This window comes from Psittacula echo (genome assembly GCF_963264785.1).
Source record: "Psittacula echo genome assembly, chromosome: 16".
Lineage (NCBI taxonomy): Eukaryota > Metazoa > Chordata > Aves > Psittaciformes > Psittacidae > Psittacula > Psittacula echo.
Window position 1 is genome coordinate 942,569 of NC_137752.1, and position 16,359 is coordinate 958,927.

The 16,359-nt window shown below is 50.0% G+C and overlaps 1 protein-coding gene across 2 annotated transcripts in view; it reads left to right on the forward strand.

Annotated features, from left to right (window-relative positions):
- COL5A1 (collagen type V alpha 1 chain) overlaps positions 1-16,359 on the forward strand; it is a gene marked incomplete at its 5' end in the record, with an annotated part of 131,377 nt that overhangs the window by 41,885 nt on the left and 73,133 nt on the right. For both annotated transcript variants that reach the window (XM_080630674.1, XM_080630675.1), the window contains one exon: positions 15,019-15,150. In XM_080630674.1, the coding sequence (XP_080486800.1) occupies positions 15,019-15,150 (132 nt within the window). The remainder of the gene's footprint in view (positions 1-15,018; positions 15,151-16,359) is intronic.

Genomic DNA, 16,359 nt, shown 5'->3' on the forward strand with positions numbered 1-16,359 from the left:
TGGGACAGGAAGAGGATGATGAGCACTGAGCTCTGCAGTGAGGTGCGCTTGTGTCCTTGCTTCCTTGGAATTTAGGTCTTTACTGCTTTTGTCCTGTTTTACAGGACATGGCTTGAAGTCTGTCCTCTCTCTAAGCCAGGGTTTTATGCACGTAGCCTCTTGTTGCAGCGAGGGCAGAGTAAACCCCGCATAGAGAAGACCATCCTAACTTAGAAGCCTCCCAGTTGACTTTGTGTTCAACCCATTCCCTCGTCCCTTAGGCAGGAACAAATGAAACACATGTTCCTCACACATGGGGAGGCCTTGCTCTTTTATTTCACTTTATTTTTGAGGCAGTCCGGGCTGCTTGCCAGAGCCCAGAGGAAAATCCTGGCCCGCTCCAGACATCCCCAGTGTGCAGGTGTACTACTCACTTTGACAGAGCCGAGCGGGATCGAATGTATATGTTCACATAAATACATCACCCTGGGGATGGGAGCTGGAAGAGGGTATTCCTAATGCGTTGTGCAGAATATTGGATGGGGTCTGTGTATTGGTGTATGTGTGTTTGCTATTCCCTCCAAGAACACGGAAAAAAGTCTCTAACCGTGGGCTCATTGTTCTCCACACGTAGCCACATACTGGCTGTGGTTCGGGAGGTCAAGGCTGCTTGAACAAACAGTGCTTTGGCCACTGAAGCGAAATGTGTGGGGAGATGAGAGAATTCATGGTGAATATTACTTTTGTGCAGTGTTCTCTGCTCGGGAATGTCTGCAAACACAGCGAGGGTTTCCTGAGGCTTCGATGCCCGGCAGAAGCAAATTTATCTGCAAATTATATTTATCCTCTTCCTGCTTTGCTGCTCAGCATTCCAGAACCTGGGCTGTGATGCTGAGCTACTGCCCATGCCGCTCACACTGCATCCGTTCCTGCTGCGGAATGATTTCTGTTCAGGTAACCGCATTTCTGGGGTGAACTTCAGACCTGCTCCTCAGGCCATAGGATGTACAGACCCAGCTCCCTTCCTGGGGGGGAAAGAGCCCGGTTAGCTTAGTTATGGGAGCTACATAGGGGGTTGTGTTAAACATGAGTCTGAATGCTGAGTTTGAGGTGGGTGATGCTGCACAGGGGTTGTCTTGCAGGGATATAAGAGCCAGCTACACAGCTTTGAAATATAAGTGCACAAATACTTTGGAGCATGGAGGTGAGAGGTGTGTGAGCATTGACAAAGGAGATGGTCCAGTTTCCTGGAGAAGGAGGGAGAATGTGTATGAACAAGAGGTGTTATGCCCAAATGTCAGCTCCTTCCTGAGCAGCGCTGGCCAAATTTGCAGCAATGGTGGGAAACAGCCATAGGAACCTACAGGAAAGCTCCCTGCTGGGGTGGTCCCAGCACGTCTTGCTCCCTGGTTTGGTGATTGTCCCCGGCCAAAGGCAGGAAAATTCTTTCCCAACCAAAATCTGGTGTGAAGTTAAATTCTGCATGTGTCAGCAGAAATCCCCACGGCCAAGCGAGAAATCCCACCTCTATCCTGAGATAGCTTTGGCAGCCAGGCCCATTTTCCCCCCATTCCCTTTAATCCATAAAACCTGGGTTCTGTAGTTACCTCCTGGGGCAGAAAACATTCCAAGTCATGATTAAAAGCCTCTGTGCATACAAAGCCCTTGATCCTGAGCCATCTCGGTGAGATGGGCTGAGGACAAAACCTCAGGGTGGATCTTGGGGTTGTAGCAGTTGCGGGGGGGGAAGCCTGTCCATGGGGCAGAGGAAAGGGCAGCTCAGGTCCCAGCAGAATTCAGCTACGAGGGAAAAAACCTATGGAGTAAAAGCAAGGGGTTGGGGGGCTTTCAGGTACCTGAGTGCTCAGAAGAGCTCCAGCTGTTGTGGGGTGAGAGCAGGAAGCCCTGAAGTGCTGCTGGAAGCAAAGAGCCACTCTTTAGTGATGGAAGTGAGCCCAGACTGGGGAGGCTGAGGCTTTCCAAAAGGAGCCGTGGGCTTTGGAGCTGTCTGAGGGCTCACCTGGGGTTTCACACTGGAGTTTGGGAAGTGTTTAGGGAGCGAGGAAGGGGAATCCACAGAGCAGCAATGTGGGGCCTCCCTGGCTGCTCCTCCTGCCCTTGTAGCAGTGCTGTGAATTGTCTGATGGAGCTGTGAAATGCTGTCTGTTGTTTGGCCATCATAGATGGCTATGGCTGGATGTTTGATGGAGACCTTGCACTGGATTGCTTTCCTGCCACCACCTCCTTTTCTGTACCAAGGCTCCTCAAGTCTCTCTCGACCATCTTTCCTAGACCATCATTTTCCCTTCGCATCCCCCACCTCCACCATAGCCAGAGTGGGAACAAAGCCCAGATCTTCCTGACTCGTTGGAACCAACACCTCCCAGGCAGACACTAGGACCTCGTTTACACAGGGCTGAGTAAAAACTGAGCAACTGCCTCCACTTTGGCTCAGCGCTGCTCCAACAGCGGGTTTTCAACTGTGTAACTTAAGCCAAGAGCTTCACTTTACTCCATATTTTCCACTGTGAGAGTCCCCCTTACAACGCACTGGCGTGTCCCGCTTGGTGTGGGCGGCGCAGCCAGCAGAAGCTGATCTCGTTCCTCATTTTCCATAGATGAAAGGGAAATAAATCAACGTGAAACCGGAGCCAGGAACCGGCATCGCTCTGCGCGGAGGGGGAAGACACAAAAGAGCAGCGCTGTGCTGTGCCACAGCTTGTAATGAGGGAGAATCTGGTTTTAAACTATCCCTTCTGGTTCACACATATGTCATTGAAAAATAACTTCTATAGGGAAAAAGTCAGCCCTTTAGCTCGGTTATTAGTGGATTATTTGATTTGGAGGGAGAGAGGAAACTTGGAACGGTGCAATCAGCTCTTGGTAAGGCAGTGACATCAGGAGATGAAGCTGGATGGGGGAAATGCAGCACTAAATGAAATGGTAAAGAAAATAGGGACATTGAGTATGTGGTGAGGTCTGCATGACCACAAGAAGGAATGCAAGGGCTGGGTAGCTTTTGGCAGCCTTGCGAGCTCTAATTTGGGTTTATATGGAGACTGCACGCTCCTTCCAGGCTGCATCTCCTCTCCAAGGAAAACGCTGTGATTTCCTCACTTCATGTGAGGAATGGACCTGGGATAAAAGGGCTCTGCCCAGAGCAGAACCTCAGATGTGAGCCAGGCTATGGGGCCATGGGCACTGGGCCCTGATGCAATGGGGTGACAACTGGGACCTGGAGAGTGGTGGCACTGGTGCAGGATAACTGGGCTGCCTGGTGCTCAAAGAGCAGTGGAGGTCAAGGGGACTTGGGCTTGTTCCAGGGATTCCTAATTAATGCAGTGAGGAAGATGGAGAAAATCACTTTTTTGAGGCTGTTCTATGGAGCGCAGGACACTGATGCTTCAGAAAAGCAGTGCTCTTCCGTGTACAGAAATTGCTCATTGTTCCATCCTCTCCCGCTCAGCTTTATTAACTGCTGGTTCAAGGCCTGGCAGATCATGGTAGACAATGGCATCCATTCATCTTGTCCTATTCATTTCTCGGAGGCCTGGGCTGGGCTTTCATGTTTGTTGTTTTGTTTGCTTTTCTTCCTTTGAATTTCCATGTTGGGCAGTGGAAGGTCAGGCTGACGCTCTCCTCCCTTTATGGAAATGCCTCCCACAGCGTGCAGGCTATCTGTTAATGGAACTGCGTGTGAGTTCTGTGGGATGCTGCCCATGGGGCAATGCTGACCTGTGCTGGTCCCCACAGCCTGGCCTCAGGGCTCCACTTAGCACCGTGCTGGAGGGTGGTGGTGTGGGTGCAGGCTGCAGGAGCAGCACATAGGGGGTGTGTGCAGAGGAGGGCAAAACACTTCATTACCTTTCACTGCAACCGCTGATTTGAAGCCAAGCACTGCTTTGTTCTGGTACCTTCCCAGCCGGTCCGGCATCACTGGTTGGTGGGGGCTGAGCCCCGTTGGCATACTGGGCACTTGGTATGGTTGTCAGGGACAGCACCACCTTGTCACGCTGTTCCCTAGCTTTATCCTCGCAAGAAAACTTCTTCCCTTGACTGTCACGAGGAGGTGACAGCAGCAAAGCCCGTTCCCAGGTGCCTCCTGAATTGTCCTGCTTAAGCACATCCAAGCGAGTGTCAAGAGATTTTCTTGGATAGTCTGATTTGCTGCTTGCGGGGGCTCAGCAGCGTAATCTGACTTGATGCTTCAATTAGGGAACAGAACTGCACCGTGTGAATAGGCCTGAGCCAAATCAGCTCCTATTGGAAAACAACTGGAAGGAGCTGCTTGAAAAACTTCTGCTGTGGGGCTCCACTCATTCCTTGGCAAACTCTTTGGAACAGACAACTGAAAGGAGAAAAGAAAACCATGTTTAAGTTCTGGATCTATATCTGATAGCTTTGGGTTTGAATTCTGTTGCTGTGAGGTCACCCTCAGCTGGTGGTAGCAATATTGTGAACAGATGGTGGGTGCATCGATTACCTGGGGGCTCAGCAGTGCAGTTCTGGGGCAGTTTTTAAAGCATTCCTTTCAATGCTATTCTATGGATTTACACTATTCCTGGGAGAAGCATTTGTAATTGGGAGGGGCAAAAAAGCCTAACAGTGACCATGCTATAAAAGTTGTATTCGGGTTAGATGTAAAAACAGTGACAGCAGAGTACATGGTGATTGTGGGGCCTCTATTTTTAGGGATCAGCACTGTAATTTGTGTGCAGTATGATGTAAATGCTGATTTCAAGTTACCAAATGAGGAGTTTGAAGCAGAAATCACAGAGTGACAAGCTGCTGTGTGGTCATAGAGGGAAAAAATAACTCCAGGGGTTTGATCCCAGTGTGTTTGCTGGTGAGACAGTGGCAATTACAAGTCTGTTGGGCAGATGGATAAGCCGCTGTTCTTAAGTAAAGGCTCATCTGAGGTTGCCTGGGTGGCAAGGACAGCCTGGCCGTGGCCATCCCCTGATGACAGGTAGCACCCAAACCTCTGGGCTCTGCTGTGTCCATGATGCTCCTCAGGGAGCTGGCCAGCTGAGACCTGGGCACACTTGGGTTTCTCCTCCATTCTTCTTGGGTCTGGAAAATTGAGGAGAAGAGGGTGTTTTCTGTGTATAGGCAGAACAGCAACAAGAACTGCTTATTTTGTGGTGCTTCAGCTCATCTTTCTCCAGTTACTGTGGGAATTGGGAGTCTCAGAGATGCCTTGAGATTAGTCAAGTCTAGATTCCTTCTAATTTGTTTTGTGGTTGCTTTAACTTTTCTTATAGTAGGAACATCAAAGTGATGTGTTTTTACTGTGTATGCCTATAGCTCACCATATGTGAACTCACTGCATAGCCTCCCTCAGACAATGAACTTGAACGATGCATTTCTCTTACTAAGCTGTCTGTTTCCATGACATTTATGGGAGTTTAATTATCTTGAGCCTTTTTCCTCTGTCAGAAGTGATTGAAATCAGCTATATGAGGTTCAGGAGTTATTGGGATGGATGGACACACCTGTGGCTGCACAGGGATCACACATGGCTTGCTTTCAGGGGAAACCAGCCAAAAAAATGCACTGCTGTCCTAATGAATGGATTAGAGGAGAATGCTTCCTCATGTGTTAGCTTAAACCTTCAGATTTAATAACCCTCCATGTGGTTTCTGGTGTTCATGACAGAGATGAGTATTTAGCTGCTAGCAGTTGTAATTACAGAGGTGGCCAGAAGGCTGGGTTGTTTTTTTGGTGAAGGTGTTTCCCTCTCATGCATACAACAGCTCTACTCCAAATGCTTCCCTCTAGGTAGGATCCGTGTTAGGGATAAACCCAGTTCAAGCTCCTTTTGCTGGCAAAGTGCAAGGATTGGTTCTGCCCGAGTGGATCCCACACCAGGAGCATGCAGGGATCAGGACACCAGGAGCATGCAGGGATCAGGTCTGCAAAGGACCTACACAGGATTTGACCTTAACATCTCACATGTTCCCCAGGAGATGGTGCAAGGGTGCCACGTCCTCCTGCCAAGCTGGCCCTGTGTGCTGAGTCTAAACCTGCTTTTCTCTCGTTCCAGCTCTTCTCAGAACTGGTTTCCTATTTTTTCAGTCAAAACGGGACAGGGGAAGGAGAGTCAGAGCATTTACCATGTCCATGGGAGATTGGGAGCAGCCAAAGAAAACTGAGTCACTTTGGAAGGGCTCTCTGGAGTCAGGTTTTTTATCTCTTTTTCCCTTCTTCCCCTGAAATAGCAGGCACACCTTTGCCCAGCTAGTGCTCAGAAAGAAGCCAGCAAAGCAGTTACTCCTTCCAGTCAAGCCTGGGTTGTAGCATGGTCTAGCTAGATCTCATTGCAAGGTTTCCATCCCACAGCTGTGAGAACCTCTGGTGACCCAGTCCCAGTGAGCCAAAGAGCTCCAGCTCCAGCCCCTTTGCTGTTCTTGGGAAGGTGTCACTGCAGGAGATCTGGAAATGGGTTCTCAAGAGGAGGGTGTCAGTGGATGGTCCCCAGCTGGCCAGGACAGCCACAGCAGCCTGCTCCTTGTCGATGGACACGGTTCTTCACTCGCCAGCCCTGTGGTCCTTTTGGAACTCGTGTTCACCCACTGCAAGTGTGGGCTTCCTGCACGGCTGGGGCTGAAACTGGAGCCTTGGTGGGTACCACAAGCAGGTCTTGTGGCTTTGCATCTGCTGCAGGGGTTGGAAATCCCAATAATCAGGGCTTGTGACAGGCTTTGGCAGGGTGCGTGCCTTGTGCCAGGAGTGGAAACAAAGTCATAAAGAAGTCAGTCTTTCAAAAGTACCCAAATCTGGATGCTTTCCTCCAGTGAAGGAGCTGGTTTGAGTTAGTGCTTAACAGCTGCACCTATAGATGTCATGCTTGAAAATACACGTTTAAATAGGCAGCATGGCTGTGCAAAACACAAATGCAAACACTGTGGCTTCAAAGGGGAGCTTAGAGAAGTGTGCAGATGGTGTGTAAGGGGCTGCATCCTCGTCACTGTGCATCACATGAGGTGAAGTGCTCTGGAAAAGGACCATGTTCCTGGGTAATAACTAAGGACTTTCTGTATGCATGGGTGTACATGTATGAACCAGATGTTGTGGGTGACCAAACATGCAGCTGCTGCTTCAGAGAGACACTAGCCACTCGAATGGGATGAAATCTGAGCGAGGAGTCGTGCAGCTCACCAAACCCGTGCGGGTTTGATGCCTTGTTCCTCCCATGTGTTTCTGATCTGCTGGGGGGGCTCAGAGCATCTGCCCAGAGCACACTCACCAAAAAGCTTAAAAACGCTCATTTTGCAAGTATCAAGAGTGACTTTACAATAGGAAAGTGAAACTTGATGGTAACGTCGTGTCTTTAGTGGGGTGGGGAGGAGGGGACTTCTTTTTTTCGAGGCGTTCTTTTCTTTCTTTCTTTTTGACCCTTTACAAACCTGAGCTTTGTGTTGTTATTTTTCCCCTCTTTGCAGAATAGCTGCAAAAACCTCTCATATTATTTTGCCTAAGTTACTGCAGTGCTTGGTCAGGCTGTAGAGGAGGATGAGGGACTATTAAAGCAGCCTTTTGTCCCCCTGGTCCCTGCAGCCCCTCTCCCTGTCCATCCATCCCGGCTGTGGCTGCAGAGCAGGGGGACACTGCTCATTGCATTCTGCTTTCTGTGTCCATAATGGAGTGTTTCATGCCCAGAAATTCCTTGCAGATAGATTGTGGTTTGTTGAACAGACAGAAATATATAAAAATAGCCGGTGGAGCTGAGTACGATGATGATGGTTTAAGGATATCTGTGTCTCTGGGTGGTTTTAGCAGGTTTTTGTATTTGCTTTATTTTTGACGGTGTTTTGACTGCCTTTTCCTTTCCTGCAGTTGCTGCTGCTTGGCTACTGCTTTGCCCTGGGCATCCCTTCCTAGCTCAGAGAAAGGGTTCTGGTGTTTGTGATCCACCAAAAGAGGAGGAATGCAGACAAAGCAGCAGAGTGCTGGCCACATGGAAGGCCAACAGTTTTAAAAGGGACCTGAGTTAAAGGAGTGGGAGCTTGAAGGGGAAGGGAAAATCAAAGCTCGCAAATACTCTGTTTTGAAGAACTGGAGTGAGTGAGGGTGATGCCACCACGCTTGCAGCAGCTGATGGAAGGCTGCGGGTGCAGAGCTGTGGGGCGTGAGGATAAACAGAAGCTGAGGAGTCATTTCTGCTCGAGCTGGGTCCTGCTCCCCTGTCCATTCAGCCGCAGCAGTTACTCAGAGTGCTTGTCGGCTCTGGAGCGCTCCCTGCGGAGCACGCCCGCGGTGTCTGGTGGTTTGCAGCACCAGACATGGAATCATGGATTCATTTAAGTTGGAAAAGGCCTTTAAGATCATGAGTCAAGGGAAAGCTGGACGCGTCCCCTGGTACGTGCGTGGGCCGGACACTGCCTCCTGCTCTGCACTGCCTGACCTGGGATGCTCCTGCGGGAGCCTCTTGGCTGGTGCAAGGGGGTTAAACCACAGCCCCATTTCTGCTCTAGTGGCCACATTTGCCTTCCTGTAAGGTAACACACCGAACACATGTAGGTGTGTTTTTCCTGGTTTCTTTCTACCTTACATTTTCCCATTTGCTGGAAAAAATCCCCCTTGCTCACCGGCAGCTGTGCCTCTCGTCCTGCCCCATCAGCACCATGGCTGGAGGAGGGATGCTGCTCTGTCCCCACAGCGGCTTTTCCAGCTCTGAAACAAAACCCCTGGAGAAGTGCATTGCTACAATAGCCTTGCTGTAAATGTTTTGTAGATTTGGTGCTTTTTGTGCTTCTGCCGACACCACCTGTTTTCCGAGCTGCCTTTTCCTTAAGGATTGTTTTTCTCTCTGCCTTGTGTCCTGTAAGTTCCTGGACCTTAATTAAACGCCAGGTTGCTAATTTGCCTTATCTGGGTTTTTCCACCCATGTGGTATATTTCCAGAGAAAAATTGTCCTCCAAGGTCTAGGCATCAGCTTTTAGCGAGGGAAGACACATTGTTCCATGGAAGTAATGCTGATTTATGACTTATGGTGGGAGCCACACTGTAGCATACTGTGTGATGCTCATGTTGTGCTGAGCAGCCAGTCAGGGTCAAGGTTGAATAAGGTGGAGTACAACTGCCTCAAAGCATAAAGCAGCCCTGGAGCTTTTGGGGATCTTTAAGCTGGTGATTGGATGTCTCCTGAAAGGATGGAGGTTTCAGTTGGTGAAGTGCCTGGGGATGAATCAGTGTTGGCAAGGAAGGGATGGGGAGGTGGTGCAGGGAGGACAGGACTATGTGGTCCGAGTGGCAGGTCTGGAGCTAAACTTGGGCTCTTGCCCGATCATTAAACATCCATTTGAGCTTGGTCAGGTTTTTTCATCTTGCCCCTTTTCTGTTCTTTGCAGGGCATTGCCAGTCCCTGTGTGAGAAAGTCTTGGGGCAGGACATGATGGTTGAACGGATCAGGGTGGCAGAGGGCTGAGGGATGGGTGGCTGGAGAGATGTTGTGTGGGAGTGGGGAGAGCAACGTGGCTCTGGGCTGTCAGCAGTGATTAACGGTTTGACAAACTCAGCCATTTGGAAAGGCAAGAAAATATTTCCCCCATTGGGGATTGGAAGCTGGAATGGTGGATGGGTCTGCCCATCACCCACAGAGTGCTGCCAGGTAAATGGTCCATACTGCCGGTGAGCCCTGCCTATGTTGTCCTTGCGAATTAGCTCTGCCTTGTCACTTAAACAAGGACTTTGGCATAAGCTCCATCAAGGCGGAGGGTGCTCGGTGCTGTGCCAGTGCTGCCAGGGGAGTGTTTGCATGAGGGTGGGGTGTGATGGACACTGTGGTCAGTGAGGCTGAGGGGGGAGTAGCTGCCTGGAAATGAACGTTGTGTTAGTGTCTCCTGCTCTGCTAATGACTTGAGTCCTTGACTGGTATTTGGGTATTGGCAGAGTGACAGCTTCTTCAGGAGAGCTTTCCAGAATTAGCAAAGCCATCTGGCTTTTGTTCTCCTCTTAGAGAATTGCTTGTCCTTTCCCTTCCAGTAACGAGTCCTTGCTAAACTGCTTGTAATTTGTATTACCCTGACAGACCTACAGCGCGCTGCGGTCTCTGTGAGCGCATAGAAAATACAGCCCCTTGCTCCAAACAGCCTCTTTTCGAAGGAAGAGCCATGGAGTGGCTGACCCGAGGATCCAGCAGCTCCAGATGGAGGAAGGATGACGTGGCATTGCCCGACTGTGATTCCATCCCTTGCAGCAGGGCTGGGTGTTGAGAGCAGCTAGGAGTGGAGGCTAGGAGAGTTCAGGGAGGGAGAAAAGACATTAGAGGAGGGGACTGTGCTTTCCTGCCCCAGTCCTTCAAATCCAGTGGCCAGGACTAACAGTGAGCTGATGGATCCTTGTGTGCATCCTCCCTGGGATCATAAAATAAAGGTTGGAAATTACTGGGAAGGTTGTTTACCTTTGAGCCAAAGGGTTTATTTTCCTCTTGTTGCTGTGGTCAGGGGAAGAGCCATGTGGGTTCTCCAGATAATGCTGTAGTTTGTGTTCTGTAGGTCTAATACCAGAAATGTGAATGGCTGAGCTTTGACTGGGAGTGCAGGAATAGACTGATGGGGGTGGAGAGCTGGGTTCCTGGGGCTACCCGCTCTCCCAGATAGATGCAGTGAGAAAGAGGAACTATTGTCAGCCCTTGAGAGGTATTTCCTTGAAGTTATATTTGGTTCCAGTGAAGCTTCTATCCCTTTTCTGCTTAATTAAAGCTGTTTTTTCTAAAGAGGGCTCAGAAGAGGCTCCCATCTGAGTGCTGAAAACCAGAAGGAGCCGTTTTTGTGGTAACTGAAGCCCGAGAGGGGAAATAGCAGCAGCCTCACAGCAAAGCTGCCCTGTCCATTCCTGCAGCCCCACTGCGCAGGATGGGGAAGCAAACATCTGGGTTGGATTCACCCAAACCACCAAGTATTTGTAGCTGACTCATGACTGCATGTGAATCAAGCTTTTTTTAGCCAGACCTTCGGCTATTGCCTTCACATCCATTTTGTAGTGCAGGCTTTTTGGAAGCCCAAAGGATGCCCTTTAGGTACTAAGTTGCTCTGTCTGGTGAGCACACTGCTGTCAGGTCTGGCCAGTGAGAGGGGTTCAGAGGACAGGGGCTGGTGGGGGTGACAAGGCTTCATCTGACCCTGTTGCTGCCATTGGGCTTCTTTTCTGGAGCAGCTGTGTTTAAAGAGGGGCTCTGGGATGATGCCAGTAGGGTAAGGATGCCCCAATGCTCTCAGCGGTTACTGTACATCTGACTTGGGGCTCACTGCAGTGGCAGAGTTGGGGCATGGGGAGCTCTGGGTCACCCCTTGCTTCTTTCCTTCAATGAGGACTTTGGGTTCACACAGCTCTTAGTGCAACCAAGGAGCCTCCTGGCGTGGGGCAGCTGCTGTGTCCTGGGCAGAGCCTGTGTCCAGGGCAAGTGCTGATGGCAGCCTTTATCAAGTGGAACATCCGAGGGCTCCCAGACAGGGATTAGGTATTTTGGAAGCTTGCTGGTGGCTGGGATCCCTAAGCTTTCACTTCATCATAGAGCTGCATTGAACCCCTGCCACTCTGAAGCCATCCAGATGGGTTTGCATTTATGGAACCAATGAGTTTCTCATAAGAAAACCCAGCAACATCCCAATTGCTTCCAATAATTCAGATAGTTTTTTGGTGTGTTACAGTTGGACATCCTGGGCCTGTGGCTCCAATTTAAATGCAGGAGCTTAAAACAACACACCAAGCAGGATTTATGCTTACGAATGTTCAGAAGCTCCAAGACTTCAGGGGTGATGCAGTGAAACAACAGCCCCATAATTGTCAGTGCGGTGCAGTGGGAGCCCTGAAGAATCCCAGTATCTGCGGAGCTGCCGCTGGTGCCAGATGAAGTCACTGGGGTTGGCCTCGCCAGCTGTTTGTTTTGGTGAACCACAGTCATCTCCCCACGTTACTGCAGTTGATGTCATTGGAAGTGATGTGACATTTCTGCACGCATATAGAATAAGTGTTAAAAAATGCTCTCAAAGAGCTTTTCCAGCCTTGTCTGGGAGCTGGCTGGGGACTTGAATTCAACTGGCTCGGTGGGACCTAATCTATAAAGCAAACGAATCATCAGGCATAAATGGCTTTGCCATAAATGTCAAATTCTCACTGGTCCTAACAGCGCCTTCATGGGTTTGGTGGAGCATATAAAAGCCTTGGGCTTCACAATCACTTCCATAAATGTGCTGTCCTGCCTCTTCCTTTTCATCGGAAGCTCTAAGAATAAAGTTCAATATAGGATTTATTCCTTTTCTAAAAGCCTAGTTATTCTGATGGATGAAATTGGCTATTTTCAGGCAAAGACTGACTTTTTGGATGTGTGTAACCGTGCCTTGCCTCTGTGTGCTAACAAGTACCCCAGGTACTGAGGCACTTCCTGGAGCCCTCTGTACCCAGATATGCCCAACTTGTTCCTATGCCAAAGGAGGACTTCACCCACCTGCATGGGTGCCTGGAGGATGCTGTGCTGGTGACATCTCCTTTGGAGCCACACCAGTGTGTTACTGACTTGCTCCCTGACTTAGATACCTCTTTACTTGAAAATGAGTCTCAAACCCTGAAATATCTTGGCTCGTAAAGTCTTTAAACCACTTCCTCTGTGTAACTGGAAGTTCTCTCCCTTACAAAGGCTTCGTGGAGAAGCGGTTGCTGTTGCCATGTGTTGCATGTGTAACGGTATCTCCGTTATCGCTGCTGCTGCTGAGAAAAGCAGATGCTGACATAGGAAGGAGAGGGGTTGGGGTGTCCTGTGTAAGCACAGCAGTGCAACAAATAGAGCCTCGAGTGAGGAAGGGTGCGGGGCTGGGGGCAGCTATCTCCTGGGGAAATCTATTAGCGGCAGCACACTTGAGAGGACACAAAAGGCTCCCAGCATGGCCCGCTCTGTTTAAAGTAGCTTTTTAAATCAAAGCAATGGGGCTCTTGACAGCAGAGCTTTGTGCATCTTTTGTGGAGTTTGGAGAGTGGGGCTTTTTATTGCAGGCTAAATTAGCCCATTTTATTGTTTTGCACTGAGGGATGAGGTCAGTTGAGTGGGAATGTTGCTAACAAGGTTTTACTCCTGTTTTCTACACTGGGTATCCACCAGTGCTGCGCACTTGCTGGTAATGAAACAAAGATGAATGGTTTAGCACCCTGTGAGCTCTCCTCCTTCCCCCATCATTGAGCTGCTAAGCCCATGCCTGTACCAGAGCTCAGATGCTCCCTGGGGCTCTCATCCCTGCAAAGCTGGGTCCATTGGTTTTCCTTCTGACCTTGCATGCTTGAATGCTGCTGCTGAAACAAGGGAAGGATGGACTTTGCTGGGCAGAGTGATTGATTGGGTTTGAAAAGGAAATGGGAAAATAGTAGGCATGTTGAATGGTGCTCACAGAGCGTGGTGAGCTCTGACGGAGCTGTCTGAGGCAGCTCCCTCTCTCTTCTGGCACCCCTCACATACCAAATCTATTCAGTTACGCACTGATTTTCTCAGGTTCTTGACCCAGAACTAGCAGGAAGATTCCCTTGTTCATTCTCTCCCCTTACTCAGCAGCAGCTGCTGGACCAACACTGTCCTTTGGTGTGTTGAGGGAGGTTGGGGTTTGTGCCATGGCCCCAAGACATGAGCCTGTGGCTCTGGGATGTGCAGGGAATGCCTTCCCATGTGCTCCAAGATGCTGCCAATGTCTTGAGCCATCAAACCCAGAGGATGCTCAGCTCCTCATGTACTGCAGGGAAGCAGGGTGGCATTGAGCCAGGATCTGTCCCCATGCATAGCTCAGGAGCTGCCATCAGCTGAGACTAAAAGCAAACTCAGCTTTAGCAAATTCTCTTCTGCTTAACCTTTTGCACTGTGTTTAGCCAACATGCCTTTCTTTGCTTTATCTATTCCTCAAGGAAACACAGTTATAGTCCTGGTCACTTATAGGGTGCAGACTATCAGCTCTCCTTGAGGTGTAAATCCAGCCTTATCAGGAGGAAAAAGCTTTCAGCCTTCCTTCCTTGCCTCTCAGAGACAAGCACCAAGTCTGCTTTTGTGGCTGTTTTATTTCAGCTTATCCCAACAGTGCCAGACATTCCCCACAATCCAATGGAAACCGGGGAGCTTCAACCACCTAAGTGACAGGGGCATTAATGGCTTAATGTGGCTGTCAATGAGGGGCAGGGTGGTTGAAGTCCTGCGGGCAGAAATAGCAGCTGGAAGGATCTTCCCATCAATCAACTTTAAGCCAGTTGCCTTGGCCAGGTTGGGCATCCTGCAGTGGAGGCAGCTCCAAAGGAGCAGCCTGGTGTGATGCTCTGAATGCCTGTGAAGACAGGGATGAGGATAGTGATGGATGGTGTTAGAAACCCTCAGCTCCTTCAGGTCTCTGCTCAGGGCTGGGAGATGTCCTCAGGGTCACACCACGGCCACGTTCCCCACATGGGTCACGGTGTCAGGCAATGGCCAGAGCTGGCCATGTTCTGAGACAAAAGCTTGGCGTTTTTTGTGTTCCTAATGCTGCATCCCCAGTTTTGGTGGTTACACTGAAAAAGCAAAAGCCAGAACAGTGACAGAACTGCTCTGTGGGTTTGTGAAAAAGAAAAAAGCAAAGGACAGAATATTTTTCCCTTAAATTAGAAAGTTGAAAACCACTTTGCAGACATTTCTGCTAATTTTGTAAAGGTTGCTCACAGGAAACAATGACTAATGAGGTTAACCCAATGCTCAATTTTAAAGTAACTTGTGTAGCATCTGAAAGGTGCCCAGATGTTGCACTGGGCTGCTGCAGTAACCTGGAAATTAATGTGGTTATCTTTTGGGAAGGTGCATTTGGGACTGGGCAGGAAGCACGGTGGCTTCACACCTCACAGAGATAAGTGGCTGCTTGACCTGGCACTGAGCACAGCAGGGTTTCCCTTGGCTCGTCTCAGGTGATGTGTCTGTGTCAGGGGGGAGGCACGGCCAAGCATTTTGCTTTTCATTTCCTGGTGGTGTTTGTCCCCTCATCTGCGGTCCCATGCTCCATCGCTCCGTCCCCTAACGCTCTGTGTTTCCTTCCCTGCAGGGTGACATCCAGCAGCTCCTGATCGTGGCGGACCCGCGAGCAGCCCATGATTACTGCGAACACTACAGCCCCGACTGCGACACCGCCATCCCCGACTCCCCCCAGTCCCAGGACCCCAACCAGGATGAATACGTAAGGCTCCTGTGGGGTTTGGGGATGCTTCTGGGCAGCAGCATCCAGCTCCACAGAGCAGTTGGAAACACTCTGCTCCTTCCTCCCTCTGTGCTTCCCTGCAACTGATCTGTTAAGGCTGAGACAGAGCTTGTTTGTAGGATGTGCAGGTTCTGGTCTTGGCTCTTGCCCTCAGGAGTTTCCTTTCTGGGATCCTCCCAGTTCCAGAGACTGAAATGAATATTCGCTTGGAGCTCAAAGCCATGCAGGGGAGATGACCTGAGCTGAGTGTGGAACCCCGACCTTCCCTGGCAGGTGAATCCTGTCCAAAGCAGGCGCCTGCTTCTAGATTCCAACTTTAACTGTTGGACTTGTAAAAAGATGTAGCAGTTCTTTCCCAATATTCCCTGAGAACAGGTGTTCAAGGAGGGGGAAATGCTTCTGCCCGTGCATTTGACATTTGAATTTCATTTGGCTCCAACTCATCTGTATAAGCTGCTGTGCTCAGTAATTTTTCTACAAGGAGTTAGCCCCAGATCTTTTCTTTAAATAAGGAAAGGAAGGACTGGTACAAAATGCCCTCTTATTTCTGCTGCTGCATTAGAGATGCCTGAGTGTGGCTGATTTCCAGAAGAGCATCACCTGAATTTTACACCCTCTTAAGAGGTCTCAGGCTCAGCTCACAGCAGTTGAAGGGTCTGCCATCCTCAGCTGCTTCACAGTATCTTGGCTGCTCTCTTGGTCCCACTTGCTGGTCCATGCACTCTCTTGCTTTCAGCCAGTCTCAGATCTGTGCACTCCTGCCAAATCCCCACAAATCCTGGAATGGTTTGGGTGGAAGGGACCTTAAAGCTCCTCCAGCTCCAACCCCTGCCACGGGCAGGGACCCCTTCCACTGGAGCAGCTTGCTCCAAGCCCCTGTGTCCAACCTGGCCTTGAACACTGCCAGGGATGGGGCAGCCACAGCTTCTCTGGGCACCCTGTGCCAGCGCCTCAGCACCCTCACAGGGAAGAGCTTCTGCCTGAGATCTTGTCTAAATCTCCCCTCTAGGAAGCTGTAAGGCCAGCAGCCTGCTCTGGCTTAGCTTTGGGACTGAATGAAAACCCCCCACCTAAGCAGGGATTTGGGGAGGAGGGTGATGCTCGCAGGGTGCCCAGCCCCAGGGAAGTGCTGTAACCGCTGTGCCAGCTCTGCTGGAGAAACAGTAAATAAGTAAAATAAAATAGACC